Genomic DNA, 21,219 nt, shown 5'->3' on the forward strand with positions numbered 1-21,219 from the left:
AAGCTCCATGGAGGCCCGCCAGGCACGTTAGGGAAGCGGCTCCTGCACGCTGCAGCTGGCACGTCGGGCCTTTGAAGACAGTAGGTGTTCTCTGCATGGTGGTAACAACAGAAAAAGCTGCTGGAGTTGGTAAAAACGAAATATGAGTCGGGTAGGCCCTGCTCTGATTCGTGTTTCACGTAGCTGCTGCTACTGGGAGCACGTGTATATTCAGAGGTACAAATCAAGGCACACGTGGGCACTTCTGTGTCAGCTGGTTGGAAGACAATGCATTTGCAAAGAACGTGTTAACTACAATTCATGGTGTTGTACAGCTGTGTGCAGAACTCAGGAGAGGCTAAAGCCTGGGATGAGGGGAAAAGGCTGCTGTCCTCGAGCAGACCTGGGTGAAAATGTGGAATACAACCATTGTGGTGTTGTGCTGGGAGGTGGGGTTGTACAGGAGCCCTGTTGAGGGGACCAGAGCATCCTCTGAGCTGTGAGGCTTGCCACGTGGCCTGCCCGATTCACACCAATTTGTTAGTTCTCTTCATACCATTAAACTTTAAGCTCTGCTAAACAGTGTGATTGGTCAGGTTAACTGTGGTTTTGTCTTTCAGCACTTCAGGTTGCAGGAGCTTGCTTAGAATAAAGAAACAGCTGAAATTTCCAAAGGGTGCCTCACTCCTTTAGACCATGCTATAAATGCCAGTTGAGAAATGAATTAATGATACACTGCAAGAGTCATATCTTCACATGGAAAATGTGCACAGTGAACTATTTTAGCTTTGGGAAGTATTTACCTCATGCTGCTAGGAGCATATAGACAGCATAATATCTCCATTTGTTTTAATGCTCATTTGTCTTAATTATTAATGTGAATTTGAGCCGCCTTCTTCATTGCATTTAAAAGCAAATCACCTCAAGTTCAGAAGTTCACTGCACATGCCCCAAACTTTTTTTTTTCTTAAGAGCTTAAACCAAACTTCAGTGATCTTAGTCATGTTCTGCTTGACCAAATACTGACCTTCCTCTGCAGTAGAAAGACATTTAAGCCTGTTTTCTGAAATTAAATCAAATTCTTGTAATCCAATGAGATTTACAACTGCTCAAGTCTAGTCTGATTCATATGTATTTCAAGTGAGAGAGGTTCACATGGTGTTTATTTTTCTTGAGCTAAGGCTGTATATAGCATTTGTGATTAAATTGAAAATCAATGTGTTTCACAATGTCATCAGAGTAGGTGTGCAAAAATATTCCCAGTATTTCTCAAACAATATCTACATATTATTTAATGCTCATTGCCAAAGATTTCTCTGTATTCTGCTGTATACCACATTTTCTGAAAGTATGTATGCTGTCATGGCTAGTAACTATTCCTCAGTGATTAGTGTGACAGTAAGTGAAGCGTGAATATTGAGACTTGCCATATCATGCATGCCAAGTTCCTATATGGCCCAACTGCTGTGAGACAAAACATGCTATTATGTTTTAGACACAAAGCCATATTGTATGAAATTCCATCCTGTCTCGTACTGAAAGAGGTGTATTTAAAAATTAAATCTTTTTTTCTTCAGTTCTTTTTGTTAACTTCTGTATTAGGTATTTAACTACTGAAGCCCATCAGAAAATTTAGCCTTTTTCTCTATTAAGGAATCAAGTTTCAAACTTAAATCAAATTGTTAATGTTTCAAGGAGAATATTTTAAAGACAATATTGGCAAAAAAAAAAAAAAAACTAACAAACAAAAACAAACGAGAGAAGCAAAACAATTGTTCCAATGTCCTGACCACTGAGGTTCTGCACTAAATAGGGTTTTCCAAACAATTCCAATGTAGCAGATGTAATTTTAATATATAATTATACAGTACATTTTTCATAAGTGAAGAATAGCTTGTCTTTAAACAAAGCAGCAAATTAGTCATGCATTCCACTAAGGCATCAGTTTTTAATATTGACAACCTTAGGAGCCCACATACATGTGATTTTTGCAGTGCCCACTGATTTCCAGAAGTGACCTTGCAGAAGACGTGAGTTCTGAAGAAGAATTTTTTCATTGCTGTGCAAAGTTCCATAAACAAAATTAGAATTTTAATGTAGAACTTTAAAGATCCAGCTGAGCTGGGGGAAAGTGGTGATTTGATCCATGAGTTACTCAAATGATCTTTGGCCTGCATTACACAAGAGGTGACACTTGATCCTTATGGTCCCTTCTGAGTTTGAAATCTGTAAATGCTTGGAAACGTAATACCAGTAATGTAGCAACTGGGATCTTCTAAGCATTTACAAACAACTAACACCAACCCCACACCCCCAGCACTTCTTGGAATGTGATCAGGGCAGGTAGATGTAATAATTATAGCAGAATGAACAATTTTTGCAGGCTGTGCAATGAATTTAGCCTTCTTTCTATTTATTAATTATAAAACTAGTTCTAATTATGACTGATTTATTCATAATTATTTAGTTAGTTTATGTGATTATTTGGCAGCCCTAGATATTTTTGTTTGATTTATATTAATGTATAATCTGCTGATTATTGATGTTTATCTTCAGTTTCTCAACTGATTTCAGTAAGCATGTATCTTTTTTATGTCTAAACTGGGAAGGTGACTGGCCTTCTAAACTATTCCTATTCAAAACACTTTCAATTTATATTCATTTTTCTGAATTCCTTGCAACAAGATCTTAGCAGTGTGCCAGGTACACTGGTGACCATTTATGCAGTCAAAATGTCAGCATCACTCTCTTCGAGGAACTGCAGATGTCATCCATCATTTCAGCTGCAAATCAGAATTTGTTGATGTTTGAATGTTATTTTCTTTTGCTTTGCTTTGCCTTACCTAATTAGCATCTCCCCTATATGTATGGACAAACTAAGGAATGGTGTGGTTCTTACTGGAGGGTAACACTTCACTACTTAAGTGACTGCATTTTTGTGAATTAACAGTAGTTCTCATTCAAGACAGAGCAGGTTTACAATAGCTCCTAAAAAGCTTGCAGCTACCTCTGTGGGGGAAAATTACATTGGTGAAATGAATTGACAGAATGTTTAATTGGTGCAGGGGGGATTAGGACTCAGGCCTCACAGACTCAGTATAATCACCATTACATGGAAATTTTGGATGTGTAGAAGAATTAATGCCAATTCTCCTTGAATATTTATTTGCCCCTCCTTTTCCTTTTTTTTTTTTTTGTTAATAATAACCTTTTGTCTTGGTGTTTTTCTCTGTTCTGTAATTAAATTATCTGTAATTATCTCTAATTGTCACAAACGTTTACTGAATATTTTCAACAATCGGATAGTTTAAATAGTCTAGAATTATTCTAATTTATGATGTAATTTCTAAGCAATGAGTCTTTCATTCAAGGTGTTTTTCTTTTGTCACAAACTGAAAATTAAACCAGAAAAAATGTGCCCATCAGAAACACGAGAGTTCAGCATCTGTTTAACCAGAAATAGCAATTCTGAAATCCAGTCCTGAGAGTTCTGTAAGATTGAGTGATGACATACAATGTCTTAAAGTGGTCAGCTCTCCTAAGCAATTCATTCCTGGTACTTCCTGGACATATATCCTGCCAGTTCTCAAGAAGAGATAAGATAGGCACAGAATTCAAATTCCCACCTAGCATACAGCTAGAAATTAAAAAGACAGCCAGTGGCATATTTTTTGAATGATTGCAAATATCAGCATATATATACATATGCCAGTATATAATTTAGAATATATGCTTTTGATTTTTATTTTTTTAGTTTGTTTTTTTTTTTTTTTTTTCATACTTACTATGGGCATGGACAAAAAGTTGTGTAACCTTTTTTATTTATTTAGTGTTTCCAGCATTTTCTGTTCTTTGTTGAAGAGACAGTCTTCACCTGTGCCTGTACTGATTCATATAAATCATGCTATGTCAGCCCAATAAAAGAATAATGCTGTTTAGTCCATCTTCTTGAGTTCTTTTCTGGAAAGTCAGCTTGAGCTGCAAAAAATGAATAATTGCATGAAACATGCTGTAGGATTATTGATTTTAATCAATAATTGATTGATTGACATAATCTTTTTCAAATGCCAAGTTACTTTGGACTGCAGTCTACTAGCTACTGGTTTTGGGAAAGCAATGTACTGAAAAAAACTTTTATGGACTTTGGCATTTGCCCAGTCAGGGATTTTTGCTGAGCAAAGGCATGGTTGAATTTATGAAGTTTCCCAGTAATAATAGCAACATCATGTCAACAAGATTCAGCATGCATTTTTTTGATTGCATGTTACAAAAAGCTTGGTGGCTTTAGAAATTTATGAGGCAGCTGTAGGTTACTAGACCCAGGCCAGGTCTTGCTGATTACCATTTTACCATCTTCAAGTCTATTACTTTTAGATTGTATTTTCTTGTAATAGTCCCAAGGATTTAGCTCCCAGTGAAGCACAAAGTTTTGTCTGTTTCTGTAGGAACCTTAGAAAAGATAACTCAAATTTAATGTTTGCATTGCATTAACACTTAATGAAGAGTCAATTCCCTGCCATATGAATATATTAAAAAGTAATAAGTCAGTACTTCCTGAAAGACAAATGTCTTGTGAAACATGATGAATGTGTTGAATGTTAAACATCACTGGATTTTAAAATTTGATACTTCTTAAAGTTGTGTGAGTGTTGCTATTATTGTAAGCTTGGATTTCATGTGTTTGGATGGTAACAAGTGTTTGTTTCCAGCACTGTAAATTTTCAGTTTGTCAATACACTCAATAAAATGTAAATGGAAAGATCAAAACAGTTGCTTTCAAGATTCTGTTGCTCATGATGCATACTAGGCAGGGCATATGTGATATGGTATAATATATGCTCTGTAGCTTTAATACTTGTATGAATTTTGAGCTGTCAATACAGAAATAATTAATCAACTCCCTAACCTGAGGAATAGTTTTCCTGGTAGCGCTCCTGGCTATTAAGACTTGGTGTTTCAACTGTGCTGACTGGAGATGGAATTAGTAAACAGAATATTGGTACTGTTTTCCATTAAAAACCTTCTTGTTTGTGTTCCAGGCTGAGCTGTGTGAACCACGCAGAAGATCTAGCCTCCAAACTCCTCCAGTGTTTCCCAAAGAACAGATTGTCAGCACAGGCAGCTCTGAGCCACGAGTACTTCAGTGACCTGCCCCCACGGCTATGGGAGCTGACGGATAGTGAGTATAACACCTCCAAACCGATTGGAAACAAAGATTCCAGTTCAGACAGATGTGGATGCTAACCCTCACATACAGACAGCTTCATGGACACACACTGCCACACACAAATACGTGACTGCAATTGTGTAGATTGAAATTACATAGTTAGCTTGACACAGGACAGAATGGATTCTTCTTTTTTTTTTTTTTTTTGCTATCTCTGCTGTGCAGTCTGCAGCCTGCTATCTTTGTATTTGATTATGTGTGGAGCCAATAGAATTCTCTGAATTGTCATAAAGCAAAAGGAAAAATGCAATTTACATATTTAGTGCTTTTCACTTTATAACATACAGTACTTCTTAACTAGCTGCAGCAGACAGGATAAAAATCCAGCTGTGTTTGATTCACAGAATCTCTATGTGTTATAACAGTAACCTTTAAGAAAGGACTCGGCATTCAGAAGTCTGGGAAACACAAAGTAAACAATCAGTTAATTTGCTGAATTACACTGTATACAAAGAGGATGGCAGATGATATTCTTAACTAAGAATGCTTTCACTATTTACATACATCCCTTTACCTCTTTTATTAAACAGAATAGATTCCAACTGATTTGGCAGAAATGTTCCTATCATTGTGTGTATCTTTTTAGTAATTTTAAATCCTTTATATTGTATGTCTGTATGTTGTTTTTCAGTGTTAAAAGCACACAACTATTTATTCTAGGGAAAAAACAGTATCATCGATGATATTTTTTTATTTGGAGAAGGTTCTGTTATTAAAAAAAGGTTTCACAAGGGAATAACCGTCATCATTTTGCTTTAATGCAATATGGTGAAGAGACACATGCTTTCATTACAGCATTGTATGTTCTTTTCTCTTTTCAAACATGCATCCAATTAGCAAAAGATCTAAATCCAGTACCTCAAGGCAGAAAGTTCAGGGATGCAACAATGGAACAAGTGTATGTTCCATTACACTGTGTAACTATGACTGATTTAAAAGTTTGCTTCTAAAAACTAAGCTCTCTTTTTGAATATTCATCCAAAATAGAATATGTTTACAGCACTGTCAGTACAAAAAACTTTTGTCTTCTTAAAGTTTATCTTTTCCATCCTCAACAGCTGTAGTAGTCACATTCTGAGCTTGTTCTGTGGCTTCGCAGTCCAAGTATCCTACTCCCAGCTCTGCTCTGAAGAGCACTCTTACATTTGTAGAATATGAACATTAAAACAAAAATAATTTCTGCACCAAGAATTTCTGTACATTATTGTCATAGATAGTGTTCTGGCTCTGCAAAAAGATTACCAGTTTCCTCCTCTGCCATGGTGACCCACCACTCAGTTTGCTGACTGTGGTACTCAATAAGCAGAAAATTTAAATGTTCAGTGTAAATCAAGGCAGCTGCTGTTGAAAGTCTGCCTTTGCAGAAACTGATGCAAAGAGATTCTCTTCATTTGGACTAATGAAACACCAAGGATGCCAGTTCATTTATCGTATTTCCACTAAATGGAAAACAAAAATCACTCTGCAGTGGTGACATCTCAATCCTTATGACTGTGTGATTTAGTCTAGCCAGGATTTTGAATTCTGAATTCTGCAGTAGTACTTTCCTGTTAATATGGACTTATTACCCACTTGCCACTTAGTTTATCAGTCAGTGGTTAAATCCAGTTCTATCAGTGAAGTAAATGCCTACACATTATCACTCTGCAGCAGGCTGCCAACAGAGACAGTCTTGTCCTAGTCATTAACAAGCACAATGTATGCAGAACACCAGAGGGGAATTAAAACCACAAAAAATACCTCAGGGTGGTATTTTTAATATGAGAATTTAATTTGTAATTTCACAGATTAAGAATTTTGGCTGCATTAATCCTTTTATCAGCTCACAGCAGGTTATTTGCAGAAGCATAACCATAAGGCGATATTCATTGGCAGAAACACGTCTTTGCATAACGTTAAACATCAGGAGCAGTGAAACCTTTTGAAGGGGGGAGAATAAAGATGAAAAATCATTATATTTTAAAGCAAGGTTCTTCTAAATGCCTCCAGTAAAATTTTGAGTTACAGAAAGACTATTTCTGTGTCTAGTAGATAATCATTATGAAGCATAAATCCAGATGCAAGAAAGGACAATCCCAGTATCAAATACTACAATCATTTCTATTTAGTATGACTTGGATATACTTGTAAACATATTTACAAAACAAAGAAGTCATATACTTTGGTGAGTTGGGAAAATGTTCACTGTGTAGTGAAACTACCAGTTTTTGTCATTCTAGTTCTCTGTGCTAATATTTCACATCAAGAAACACAATTGATATTTAATTAAATATAAACATATTGAGTCTTTATGTACAAACAAAATTACTGCTATCTAATTTGGACACCACTGTGATTTTGCAAATCTCTGTTGTGAATATTATTCATCATGGAATATATTTTGTCCCATTTGTTCCTAATGCTGAATTGTAAATTTGGGGATTTAGCATGTAAAACGAGGGAAAGATTCATATGTGGGTAGAAAAGCTAACAGGATGAATCAGTCAAATGATTTTTCCATCAGAAAATTATTTCCTTGGAATCACTGTATTTCACAAAAGTATGGTGACTCTGTCTGTACTGAAAAAGTGAAAATGAAGTGTTTATTTTTTTGTTCTGGTTTTGACCTTTAGTACTATTTATTTGTATTCTATGTAATATTTTACAGTAGAATTTTTTAATGGGGTTTATTTTAAAAACATGTGCAAAGTTAGTTTATGTGAGAAGCACAATTTTGCTTTTTTTACTTGGCTTAGTTTCAAGTCAAGGCACAATATCAGTTGGGTTGGAAGTTCAGTTTCCAGATAAGCTCTGTCTAAAAGGTAGCCACTTTCAATTTTTGAAAATAGTACATTCAAAAGGTAAGAGTAGTGCAGTTCTGCTAAAAAAACCTTGTCTAGGAGTACAGCTCAATTTATGATGCAGCATAGCTTTCATTCATCTGAAAATTGAATAGTAATCCAAATATCAATCCTTTTTACTAAATATGTGTACTTGTTATTTTCTATTTACAAAAAACAAAACAAAACAAAACCCCCCCAAAAAATCCATCCTTCCACTTTTCTACTTTTATATTTGAGAGCTCATATTCATCTATTTGTATAAAATATCTGCAGAGTAAGAAATGCAAGTTGAGATGTCAAACTACAGTGGGAAGGTCTGTGCGTAAAGCAATAGCCAGGTCTTTTAAAGACACAGATGAAAAAGTAGTTCTAGAAAATTATATGTATGCCAGTTGTTAGTGCAAAAAAGAAAACTCTTATGGCCCTGATTAGTTCTTTAACATTTCCTTATGGACTCATGCAGTGGCAGCTCTCATATTGTTATATGAAAGTTTGTTTTCAGGAGGAATTAAAAGTTATTGATTTTTCTCCATCAGATTGAGTTATCCTAAGTAAAAATGAGTTTTCATATTATCAATATGTTAGTTCTTAACCATTTGCATTTTGATTCCTGTGATTATTATCATCATGCCTCCTAGTAACTAGTTGCCTGGTGTGACATTCAAGTCATCAAGGTTTTTCTAGCTCATGTGAAGGGGGATTGCTTCATGTAAAAGATTTTTGAGTTGTTGGGATATTTTTAACAAGCCTAGTTGTCTTTAGTAATTCAAAAAAGAAAGGCAAACAAGACAGTTAAATTCTACTGATATCTAGATTCTGAAGATGTAATATGTGATATCATAATACTGAAAAACCTTGCTGCATGTTTTACCTTCTTATTTCTAAGTTTTCTCAGCAGAAATTTGAAAGTGAAAGTTATTAATTGTATGCTGGTGTAGAGGACAAATAAACACACACAATGTGGAAATAAATGGGTGTTTTTTGGAAATGCATGTAGCTATGAATGTTTGCATCATACAATTTCCATCATAATGCATTCAGCTTCTTTCAATTCAGAATTTGTACAGTACTTACTTGCAGAAATAGGTGGTATATATATTTAATGTGTTGTGTTTGCCATATTAATTTTTAATTATTATAGATTAATTGTTATAGTAATGGTATATTAATTATATATTATACATTACATTAGTTATAACTTAATTATTATATTAATATTAATAATTAATATAAATTCTTTTTATATTATTGCTTTTATTGCAAAAAGACATTGAAGTTTCTGAACTGACACTCTTTTTTTTACAGTGTCTTCTATTTTTACTGTACCGAATGTAAGATTACAGCCAGAAACTGGAGAAAGCATGAGAGCCTTTGGAAAAAACAATAGTTATGGCAAGGGTGTATCAAACAGCAAACACTGAAGAATACCTATGTTCACAACTGAAGATGCAGGTAAGACATGATTATTGGAAAGGATGTATTTGAATATGCTCTTTAGTTATCTTTAGAGAAACAAAATACAGCTGCACATCCATATGCAGGCTGATACTCTGTTTTCACAGTTTTACAGTCCATATGAAGAGTAAGTTCTCAGGAATGAGTGTCACTGACAGGCTGAAAGCATTACAGAAGTTATATAAGCTACTATATTAAATAATAGTTTGCCTTTAATTTGGACTGATTTCCCCCTGGTAAAATAGGTGGAGAAAAAATACCTCTTGCCAGTTCTGTTAAACTTTGGGGCAAGGAGGAGAAATTCTATGATTCTATGATTTAAGGTCACTCACAACCCTAACCATTCTATGATTCTGTTATTTAGTAGGTTGGTAGTCTTGGTAGCAGAAGGATGTTCTTGAAAAAGAGAGAGGTGCTGTCATTTTAGCAATTATGAGCTATATTACCAGATCTACTAATGCTAGTTTTGTTTACCCACTGTTGCTTGGCAATGAAACAGCATGTAATATGACTTCTGATATTTTAAGAGCAGAGCAGAACTTGGGAAGGTCAGGTGAATAGAGAGGCTGCTCTCCAAATTACAGCAAGGGAATGGTGGAGCTATATCAAGACATTGATTATCTTCTGCCTGTATGCACCTCCCCAGTGTTTGTTCAGTGGGATTTAACACTTGGCAGACTCTTCCACATTAGCAGTATTTCTTTATATAGTTGCTTTGCTTATAATGCTTCTCTGAATGGTTTCATACCACAGTGTTTCACAAAATACCTATAGAGCAGTTTCTTTTCATTCAAGAGCAGCAAGGGCTGCCTTTTTTTTTCTTGTTTCTTTTTAAAAACACAGTTGCTTTTTGCATGTTGAGTCCATTATAACAGTTTGTTACAGAAGTTCTAGGAGCTGAGATAAATGCATTTGCTGCTCATATACCTATTTGAAAATACAGTCTCCTATAAATGTAGTCGATATTCACATGATGTCTATATTTAGCTAAGTCTGTTTTTTACAGTATCAGATATAACTTTCTCTGATGAATTACATTTGGGTTTACTGTTGTATGCATATGTACAATTGGGTTTTTTAACCCAGTAATGTTATAGTGTCTTTGGCTGACAGGCAGTAACTACTGAAAAACTGGAATGAATGGATTTTGGTGCTGACAGCCTGCCCCAGTTTTTGCACAAGCTCTTCACCAACAAACCATTTAAAATTCTCTAATGTCATAAATGAGGCTGCCTCAGAGCAGTCTGTTTACATCTTTATTGACAAGCTAATCCCTACTTTTTCCTGGGGCTGTGTCCCTGCAGACATCTCTTCAACCTTGTCTGTTCTAACGTGACATATCATCCATCTAAAGTATATTTAGAATGTGCCCATCTGTGCTAAAGACCTTTTGTGTAGAAGCTTATGTACAGAATCTCAATTCTCATGTACAGAATCTCCTTTCTGTTGCTTCCAAATAAATGCAATTTTTCATTTATAAAATATACTATGGAAGGTTTTTGCAAATGAGTATGTAAAACAGTATAAAAGAACCATTGGATCATTCATACTGAATATCTATTTGAGCAGGTACAAATTACTGCTCTAAAATTTTATGTGTGAACAGAAAGAGAAAACCAAATGTACCCTTTACATAGAGCACTGTAATGTTATGGCTGCTCAACCACAGTTTTAATACAGAAAAGCATATTTCATTGTGAAAGGTCAGAAACCACTTAGCAGGTGTTGTGATGTGTAGATTATTGATTACATTTTTCCACTGTGGCTTGGGACTTTTTTCTGTTAGGTGCTTACAGTACAATAACATCATATCAGCATATCAGCTCCCTACTGTAGTATTTGTCTTGTGCCATGAGATGGAGACCAGCAGGTAATGCTGGAAAAATATTAGTACCAAACAGAGGTCCTTGTACCATGTGGAGAGCTGGGGATCAATGAGATGGAACTAAAATTCATAAGGAAGCAGGAGAACTGTGGACATGGAAAAGGGATTTGAGTCAGGAATTATTAGAATGGATGAGATTACCAAGCAGGTAGAGGTGTGAGTCAGGGTGGAAAATGAAAGGAGTTGGGAAAAGAGACTGCAGTTTTGGCAATGTGAAAAGAAGATCCGGTGAATGGCAGGTGGCTGTGATTTTAAACAGTAGAGTAGTGACTGGCAAGCAGGATGTTCAGTCAGTAAAATGGATGAGTTATGAGTCAGTTACTCTAGCAGAATATTGGAGTTGCAGTCAGCAGGAGAGTAGCATTAGGAGTATTTATTACAATATATTCTGTCAAAGTCTCAATTCACAAGGCTCTGGGAAGCAAAAAGATGCATGAATAGAAAAAGGAAAGATAGCAGTAGTTCTCCAGGGCCATGAAGTTAACAGGTAAACAAAGCAAGTAGAGTTAGAGAGATGGAGGCAAACAGTACAAGATGTTAAAATGTCAACAAGCATGATCAGATTGCATCCCAACTAGTGGGATAAAGGTAAATGAGAAGAGGCAAATATTTCAAGGAAATATATCTGACTGTAAAAAAAATCCAACCATAGTGAACAAATGTTTCTAGCTTGTCTCCTGGACGAGTTAGTTACATATGTGTTTCACTCAACTTTGTGGGCTGACTTTATGAATATATAGAGGTGGCAGGGAAGTTAGGAAGGGCTGGAATTTTGAGGTGTTCCAATATCCTCCAGGAAGCTGTGAAAGAAAAATCTGTAGATAGTTGCTCACTAAATCCTCTAACACATTTGCAAAGGAAAGGCTTTATTTTTTGTATCTTTTTATGCATTTATACATAGTAAAGGAATTTACTAGAGAAACCCACAAAGAGCCACAAACAAGGAACCATCTTCAACCACCTCCAGAACCTGATGCTGAAGAAAATTCTTCTCTTATTTCCCTCCCTCCCTCCCTCCCTCCCTTTTTTGGAAGGCAAAAAGATGAGGGAAAAAATGTCTGGGACATCATCTGCTAACTTTGGAAGCAGCAGTCTCTGGCAGATTGATGAAGGAGAGGGACTAAGGCAGTAAATTTGTAATTGACTCCATCATTGATTAGAGGTTGTCTTAAGCCCTCAGAAACTGGTGAATCTCTGAGAATTTTTGCTGTCTTTAAATGCTGTAGTGCTTCAGCTCCCTGTCTGAAACTCACAAATCAACTTACCAATTGAAAAAGCAGTAGCCTAGGACATGTTTCTGAATAGATAACATCTTAGATAACATCTGTCACACTTGGACTACTAATAGGGTCTTTGCAGACCACACTGTGTCATTGTCTTGGGCTCCAAGAAGAGACAGTGCCCATGGGGAAAATCCTGACATTTGGAGTTAGCAAGGTCAATGCTGAGGCTGCTCTCTACTGGAGAAAATTAGCAAATAAGTGGTAAATAAGCATCACTGCACACAGAAGAATCGGTCAGCTCTGAATTAGATGGGGTCTGTTGACCATATCTATGAACCTTCAAAGTTTTGTGATAAAAAGAAATGTTTTTTTTATTTTGCGCCTGATGGTTTTCATTGATATTTTTTTCTCCATGGGGAGGAAGCATCTCTGTAGAAGCATTCCTCATCTCTACATGTCGTGTTGAGTTACACTGTATATACTAAAGTCATCCATCTTTACAAATCTGGTTTTTTGAGACAAGAATGGACCCTATGAAACTCTAGAGCTCTGTTTTCATTTGGCTAGTGGAATACATGGCTAAAGCTTGTTCCTCTCTGGAAAGGATGAGTCAAATAGTAATTGAAAAGACAAGGCATTACCTGATACCAGATAGCACGTGATGTTTTCTTGTGGTGATTTATAATCCCCAGTTCCCATTGGTGGACCAGAGACACGAGATGTGTTTCTGGCCTATTGTCTGCTTCCTGGAGCCAGCAGGGACAGCTTCATTCAGGATGGTAACACCATATGCTTTTAAAGTATTTAACCTGTATTACCATAATGAGATCCCCTGGCTTTCTAAATCTCTTTGACAATTCACTGAAGCAAAACAAAAAGTGGTCTTTATTTGTACTGCTTCACCACATGCACATGCATCCGAGCAATCCTGAATTTCAATTGCAGGGTGCTGAATTCTTTCTTCTGTGTCCATTTAAGCCAGCAACTGACAGCAGCCCAGCCAATGGAAGGGACGATGGCGTCACTCGGGCCAGCTCAGCTGTGTTAAACAGAATAAAGCTCAAGAGGTGACAGTTACCACTATAGTGGCAGAAAAGTGCTGGTTATTTGGTTGCTGCTGACTGGGTGTGTTCAGCAGCACAGAATCATTCTGTAAAATTACCCTTTTCTCTTTGATAGCTAGAGAGGTGACTGTTGTGGCATCCCCATCCAAATCATTTCAGTTTTGTCATCTTTAGTTTTACATTTATAAATTGTTTAAGAGCGTCTCTTCAGCACTGCTGTGTGGGAATACAATTTTTGCCTGCCTTGCCCTAGACAAGCCACAGGCAATCTGTAGTCTAGCAGTGTGTGTGTCCAGTAGTCAGCATTGAAAAGTCATTTTAATTTACTACTGTCCTGCATTTACTCTGTTCTGGGTGCCCCAGTGTTGCTAAAACACTGTGGAAAACCATACACTGTGCATCTAAGTCTTCATCTCTGCAGCTTCAGGGGATAAAACTGTAGTAATTACAGTGGAGAAAGGTCTGCATAAAAGAGAAATTCTAGACTGAGAGACTAGCATATCAGCCAGATTTTGTCACTGTTGATTTAATCAAAAGCTCAAAGTAGCCAGTAGTGCTTTATATGTGTGAAATCTCAAAATTCAGTGTAAAACCAGATTGGGAGAGAAAAGCAGAGCTATAAAAGCACAGCAGTAACCAGTTTAATTTTTTAATGCATTTTTTAAATAGATGGATTCAGATAGATGTGTATAAACAGTCATTGTACTGTTGCAGTTGAAAAGATGGAAGCCTAAGCACTGAAGATGGGAGGTTTAAATTTCTCTTGCATCTTTTAGTGCCAGACAGTGTCTATACATGAATGTTGAGGGTCAGTTTAATTATTTAACTAATACTGGATTTGCATAAATTGGCTTTCCTGAAAAGGCTAATAGGATGCAGTTGTGGTGGGCAGCTGAAAGCAATTTGGGTTGGAGTCCAGTAATGATAATACTAAGCACAGTTGAAATTGTAACATCCATTTTGTAAAATGTTAAATTAGTATTAAGCTGTGAAAGATAACTGCAGAATCCAAGATATTTTTTGGCTCTCTAGTACTTTCGGTGCCATTATTTTCTTATGTTAACAACATAATGGTTTTATGAGACTGTTCCAGCTGTGCTTTACTTAATAATGAAGAATAAGATCACCACACTGCTAGAATATACCCTAAATATAACACACAAGGGAAAAACTCCAGGCATTGGTCTACATTCTCCTTGTGATATCTATTATCTTATTTCTATTAATCTAAAATGAAAGCTGTAGACTGAATTTTGCCCTCTATTCAACCATAAAGAAAATCCCCCCATATCCTCTGGACTCTGCACAGTGGCTGAAATGGACTGAGCAAATAGCTGTCCAGTGCCAGGCTGTTTTTGTATCAACTGCCCATCTGACCTAAGTGACATGTGGGGACTGAGGATGGAGGAGCTGTCCCTCAGGTCCCCAGGTATGCCCCAGTAAAGGAAATCCAAAATCCAAATAAGCCAAATAAGGCTTAGACAATATGTCAAATGGTGTTTCTGTGTCAGTACTGTAACAGCTCACGTTTTGTCTGTTGTCACGTGAAATGCAGTCATTTAATTGCACTCCTTGTAAGTAGTAGAATGCACGGTCCCTTGATTTTCTTTATAAAAAGAGTTGGAAATGTAATGCACAGAGGTGTGGAAAGCGAATTGGGAAGGATCTCCTCTCACTGAGGAAGCTGAACACCAGTTCTGATGGAAGGCTATCCAGCCTGGAGACTGAAAGCCCAGGACAGCATCTATGCCTGGAAATAAGTACACTGAAGCAAATGGCATGATCATGACTCCCTGAAATAATGGAAGCCTCCTTAGGAAAGAAGAAGAAAGGATGCAGAACAGAGAGGGGAGGTCATCACATTTTATTGTTATGTACTCCACTTGGTAGGACAAGTATTTCAAAGCTCCATTGCTAGGAGATATTGATTCCTTTCCTGCAGTTATATACTCTGTCATTTGGTGTGAAACTAGGGGGTACATATTTATTGACATTATTTTCATAAAACTGTGATGTGTCATGGCCAAATTAGCTGCAGAAGGAAAACAAAGCGTTACAAACATTACGGATAAGTTTTTTGAAGGACAATACTTTATTTCCTTGTACTATGGCATAGTATGGTGCCTATTTTCAGTTCATTTCTAATGCATGATAACTTGCCTTCAGCACTGTGAAGATTCATTTTCAAATAATTTTTAGTGCAGAGGTTTGTAATTTTACAGTCATTTATGCTGTAGGGAAGATATTAGTGATATTTGCATGAATGCATGTGCTCAGTTGCAGTGCTGTTTATCTGTCTTTCCAGTTTGTTTGCTCATAAATTTAGGAGACGAAAGGTGGAATCCTCTGTGCCATAAGTGTACTATATTGCATTATTAATATTAGGATAGCAAGCAATTCCCACTAGACAGTCTTTGTGGTCTGTTCCTGCCTAAGAAGTGTCTAGGCATGAAAGGCTGTTTGAGTTCCAGTGGGCTGGTAGTCTGGGATGACATTTGAATGCGGCGAGGACAATGTCTAGATGACAATGACCGGGAGGGAGGCAAAAGCGGGTCTCCACTCTCCCTATTCTCCCATGGACAGTCACCTCTCCTTTAGGATTATTTCCTCACGTGACTCCTCGGTTAGGCTTTGTCTAAGAGGAATGTGGAACCACTGGAGGGGAGAAACTGAGGTTTCCAGACAAAGCAGAGGCTTCCAGTGCTGACACACGGCCCATAACCCAGAGAGACAGCAAAGCTAATGAGAGGCATGGCTCTCAGGCACCAATTGCAGCACATTTAATAACATGAACATAAAACAATAACAGAACATTTTACTTTCAGCCAAATTGTAAACAAAGAAGGAAATTTAGTATTTCCATATACCAGAACCTTTTCTGTGGAGGACAGGCTTTGTGGTGCCATTTTTCATCTGTAGCTTATATTGTCTGATTCTCTGTGAAATAAACAAACTAAACCAACCACTGCGAAATTTGGTCTTAAGGCAACACCCATTAAAGTAAATGTGCACTGAGTGCCCCTAGTTGTGGGAAGATTCTTGTTTAAAAATGTGGCAATTGTTTACAACTCAGTTAATAATGACATTAATTTATTATGCCCCATAAATGGGATGAGGATGGATGGGTCCCCACATCCTTCTAGTGTTAATTGTTAAGTCTCAGGAGGAAAACTCAGAAAGTACTAAATTCCCAAACAAAGATATCTAACATAGAAGAATAAGCCTGGAAAAGCATCTTTGGATATTTTTGGACACGTAAACAAAATGGAGTATTTCCATAATATTTTGGTGTGTTATAAATTATTAGTGTTGTTTTGCACCATATATGTGTTCTGAATTAGTAATTATGGGCGATCGTTCTCTGCCATTAGTAACCTTGATTTTAATTCTGTACAGCCACCTCTACAACCCTCTTTTGATGTTAATATAAAGTCTAATTGTGCATTATATTTTCTGGCTTTTTTTATTTTAACAGTAAAATTACACCGTTTTTACTTAAGTTTTCTCCCTGAAATTTTTATTTTACAAGTGCTTTTAATACCTCTCTTGTTCAGTCTGTGCATTGCATGTGTATTAATGTATATGTGTATTAATATAAAAATGTAGTTAGCTTATAGTCTGAAGGGAAAGAAAATCTACAGTATTATCTGTCTACATAAAAATCTGTCCTTGTGTGCTTGAAAGATTCGGCACTGAGTAATCTGTCACATCATAAAAGGAACAAAATCAAAACAACTGAGTCATTATCATGACTCTGCTTGGTTTCAGCCCATGAAGTGACATCTAGACTCTGCAGATACTGTATTTGTTGTTTTATGTATCTGTGTGCAAAGATTTGTAAATACAGAGGTGTAAATGTTGCCAGCATTTAAATTAGGTTCAAAGTGCTATTTATGGCTTACATCAACAACAAAAAAATATTCATAATCATCCCTAGGTGAAGATACTCATTTAACAAGCTTACAGCTCCTAATTAATTCTGTAAAGAACGCCATTTGGCAGAGGAGAATTATGAGGTTTGCATATTGATAGTGGCAGGGAAAAATCTATCTGTTTTCTATTTATGTGGTAAAATTAACTTCTGTTCTTTTGAAAATGGCACATCTCAGGGGTATTGCTTTCAAAATGATCTCAGGGTGTAAAGAAAGCAGTAGTAACAGCACCAGGCATTCAGTTCTGTCCTAATTTTCCCACCAGTTTTTCAGTGTTTCAGCTGTCTCAGAGACTTAAAGTGCTCTCATTAGGTAGCTGCAGAGGCTGCCTGCTTGCCTGCTCCATCACTCTCTCGAGCTGCCTCTCGCTCCCCCTCTCTCACTCTCCCTTTTTTTCCCCCTCCTGCCTTGGGAGTGACTGTGAAGATCATTTGCTGGCGTGATTGGCAGGTTAGAGCATTCGATCAGATGAGTTCCTCTTGGTGCAGGTCAAAAAGGCTGGTTAGCAGGAGCTGTCGAAAAATGCCAGCAGCATTCGAAATGGGAAATGTCACGACTTCGAGGCAGGGGGTGCCACCTGGAACAGAAAGCCCCCAGCTCATTAGCAAGTTACAGGATGCAAGCTTGAGGGAGGGAGCAGAGGAGGAAAGATAATACCCAATAGGGAAAATTATTGTGAAGTGGAATTGATTTCATGTATAATTTGTTTATCACTAGAGGGGACAAATGCTGTCCTCCTGACGTGCAGAGGAGTGTGGACTATGAATGAAGCAATTTAGCATAATCTCCAGGTTGAGCTCTGGATTTAAAGAATGCCAACTTCTTTCTTCCCAACTGTGGAAGTGATCAGGTCATGTTGTATTAATTTAACCTGACATACTCTCAAATGGTTTATCTGGGCAATTTTAGCAATTTAGCAGAACACAGTAGATATGAGCATTCATTATTAACATTGGGCAGTGGTTTGTCTTCTGGATGAAGTGGGGTTGGGGGTTTACTGCAAGCTGCTGTTGTAAAAAAGACATGTTGCTGTTGCAAGCTGAATTATAAAAAGGCTCATTTTTAATACTTAGTTGGACTGCATAAAATCAGAATGCAATTTCAGATGCATGATATAATTTTCTTTCCAAGAAAAACTACATACCCTTAGAAAGTATGGATTTAAAAATAAATACAGCATTCAGGCTTACTGTATAAAATTTAATCTGAAATGAAGACTACAGGGTCTGCTGCCTGTCAGGGACTTGAAGAATGCATATATGAAATATCAGCATTACAAAATGCTTAGTCTTCTCCAAGACATCCTGTAGTGGTAAAATTGCAGGCAGACTCTTCATCCCAGGCAGTTTAACAAGCCCCTGGCTATTAATATTGCTAACCATTAATTTGCTTCACTGGTCTGTATTTTAATATAAAAGGAATATTGCATATCAATAGAAGTGGCTGCATAGATTTCCCCCACACACACTTTTTTTTCAGAAATGTTAAGAAAATAAGATGGGATCCTAGTACCTGCCAGACTGTTTTATCATGGTATCTTTGTGCAGCTTTGTGTCTAGCTCTGCTCCTCCTGAAGACAATGGGAGAATTCCATAGACTCCAGTGGGAGTAGAGCTGGCTCCCTTATCAAGACTAATGCAGACACAACAATACCATCTCAGGCTGAGAAAATGAGGCTTAGAAGCTGAAAGGATTCCTGAGAACTATTTTGCAAACTGCATCTCTTCTTGTTAAGGAATTTTGTCTTTTATATATTAAACTCATTGTTTTCTCAGAAGTTTGGAGCTTGTGCTTAAGCAGTCTCATGGCTGGATGCTGAGGAATGTTTGCTTACTGTTCAGGTCCTTGATTTTTTTCAGCTTTCATTTTCTTCCATCCATCAAAGTTTTTAAGTTGGTAATGGAGTAGCTAGCATTTGCTTTATTGAGTAACCACAGGCTGCTGGATTTCCCTTTCTCCACTAAATGTGAATCAGAATCAGGTTTTGAGAAGGAGTTTCTTAATCAAAATATTTGTACAGTCTTACAGATGAGTGTTTTCTGTTTTGTATTTCATGTAAAAAGCTCAGCGTTTACAGCCTGATAGTTTGTAAAAAAGAAGTTACTAAAGAACAGAAAGGGCATTCTTTACCTTCCAGATACCTTTTTAATGTAAAGTTCTTTCAGATAGGCACTGTGAATACTGGCTGCTGTACTCTGCACTAATGAACACACAGGCTTAGTCCTTTGCAAAGCTGCATAAAGAGAGCAAAATATCAGAATATAATATCCTCTGTGCAGGTTCCATGGTAGAATTTTTCCCACCATGGGTAGCTCTGCAGATGCCTAGCTAGTATTTAAATATTTAAGTAAAAAACTGGAAACTAATTTGAAAAGTTCAGAAAGTATTATTAAGTCATTACTTAATGTCTGCTCTGGTACTTTGTTTGGGGAAGTGATATGCATTTAAATTATTTGTATGGAGTTTGAAAACTAGGCTTCTGTTGGGAAAAGAGAGTAAACTGAGAAATATCCAGGTCTATTAGCTCCATGGACTAAAGGCAAGGATCAGTAAGCACTGAACAGACCTGCTAGATTTTAACCCTGAGGTGTATTTGAGGGATCTGTGGTAGCTGAAGTGTCTGTCTGCATCTGGCAACAGCTGCTTGGACATGAGCAGAAGGATGTTTTGGCTAGGAAATCTGGCAGGTGTGCATAAGCTCTTTCCTAGGACTGTGTGTGACATAGATTAGTGACCTGTGTAAGTCCTAGGATCATCCCCTAAGAAGGTATCACTCAGAAGAAGCAGCTAAACAACTAATATTTCCCACAAATTTACATTTTCTGGCAAGAAAAAGAATTATAGTCAGAAATAGAAGAAAGAATTTAACCATTACTCTTAATTTTTTGACCAGCTTCTGGTTTTTCAAAACTGACACAAGTGTTTTCTTAGCTTATAGGAACTTGATAATTCAAATGAAGAATAGTAGCCAGGAAGGAATTAGTAGGAAATTCCTTACTGCCCCTCAAAACTTACTATTCCTGCAGTTGGTTTGTCATTCACTCAAATCTTGACTTCTCTATTCTAAATAAACACTAGTTTGTTCCTTGATTCTCTAGGGAAGATCAGGCAGAAGCAATAAGTGGGAAAATCACACATTCATCATCTGATTTTTGTGTTTTCTCCCCCAAACTTCTGAGGAATCACTGGGACTTGCTGGTGTGTATTCTGTGACATTACCAATCTTTGTGAATCACTTTTCACAAAGTGAGAAGAAGCTCTGACACGTGGTCCATATTCCATCAGTGACTCTTTTTTATCATTACTTGCATGTAAAAATACTATCTGTATGAATTGCCTTTGTCTTTTTAGAAGCTGGATGTGTAGAAAGTGTTAGAAAAATCCAGTGAGCCCTAAGGTCATCAAAATAACTCTACAGAATGTAAGCAGCTATTGATGAAATCTGGTTTAATCTGTAACATTTCAACTTTAGCTTTATGTATTATATTTCAAATAAATAAAGCAGTATAAATCAATCCATAAATTTAACTTAGGGTTGGGTCATACAATTTTTTAAATGTATGCATGTAGTTCTTGGCTTTGATATCATTCGCTTTTTAATCTTCTTTTTCATATGTATTGTTAACCTGGGT

At 36.8% G+C, this 21,219-nt stretch overlaps 1 protein-coding gene across 6 annotated transcripts in view; it reads left to right on the plus strand.

The window, feature by feature from the left end:
• Positions 1–21,219, plus strand: part of CDK14 (cyclin dependent kinase 14) — a 342,956-nt gene that overhangs the window by 237,418 nt on the left and 84,319 nt on the right. For all 6 annotated transcript variants that reach the window (XM_015618267.3, XM_033511841.1, XM_015618268.3 and 3 more), the window contains 2 exons: positions 5,019–5,158; positions 9,334–9,480. In XM_015618267.3, the coding sequence (XP_015473753.1) occupies positions 5,019–5,158; positions 9,334–9,449 (256 nt within the window). In that variant the 3' untranslated portion in view covers positions 9,450–9,480. The remainder of the gene's footprint in view (positions 1–5,018; positions 5,159–9,333; positions 9,481–21,219) is intronic.

Source organism: Parus major, chromosome 2 (assembly GCF_001522545.3).
Source record: "Parus major isolate Abel chromosome 2, Parus_major1.1, whole genome shotgun sequence".
Lineage (NCBI taxonomy): Eukaryota > Metazoa > Chordata > Aves > Passeriformes > Paridae > Parus > Parus major.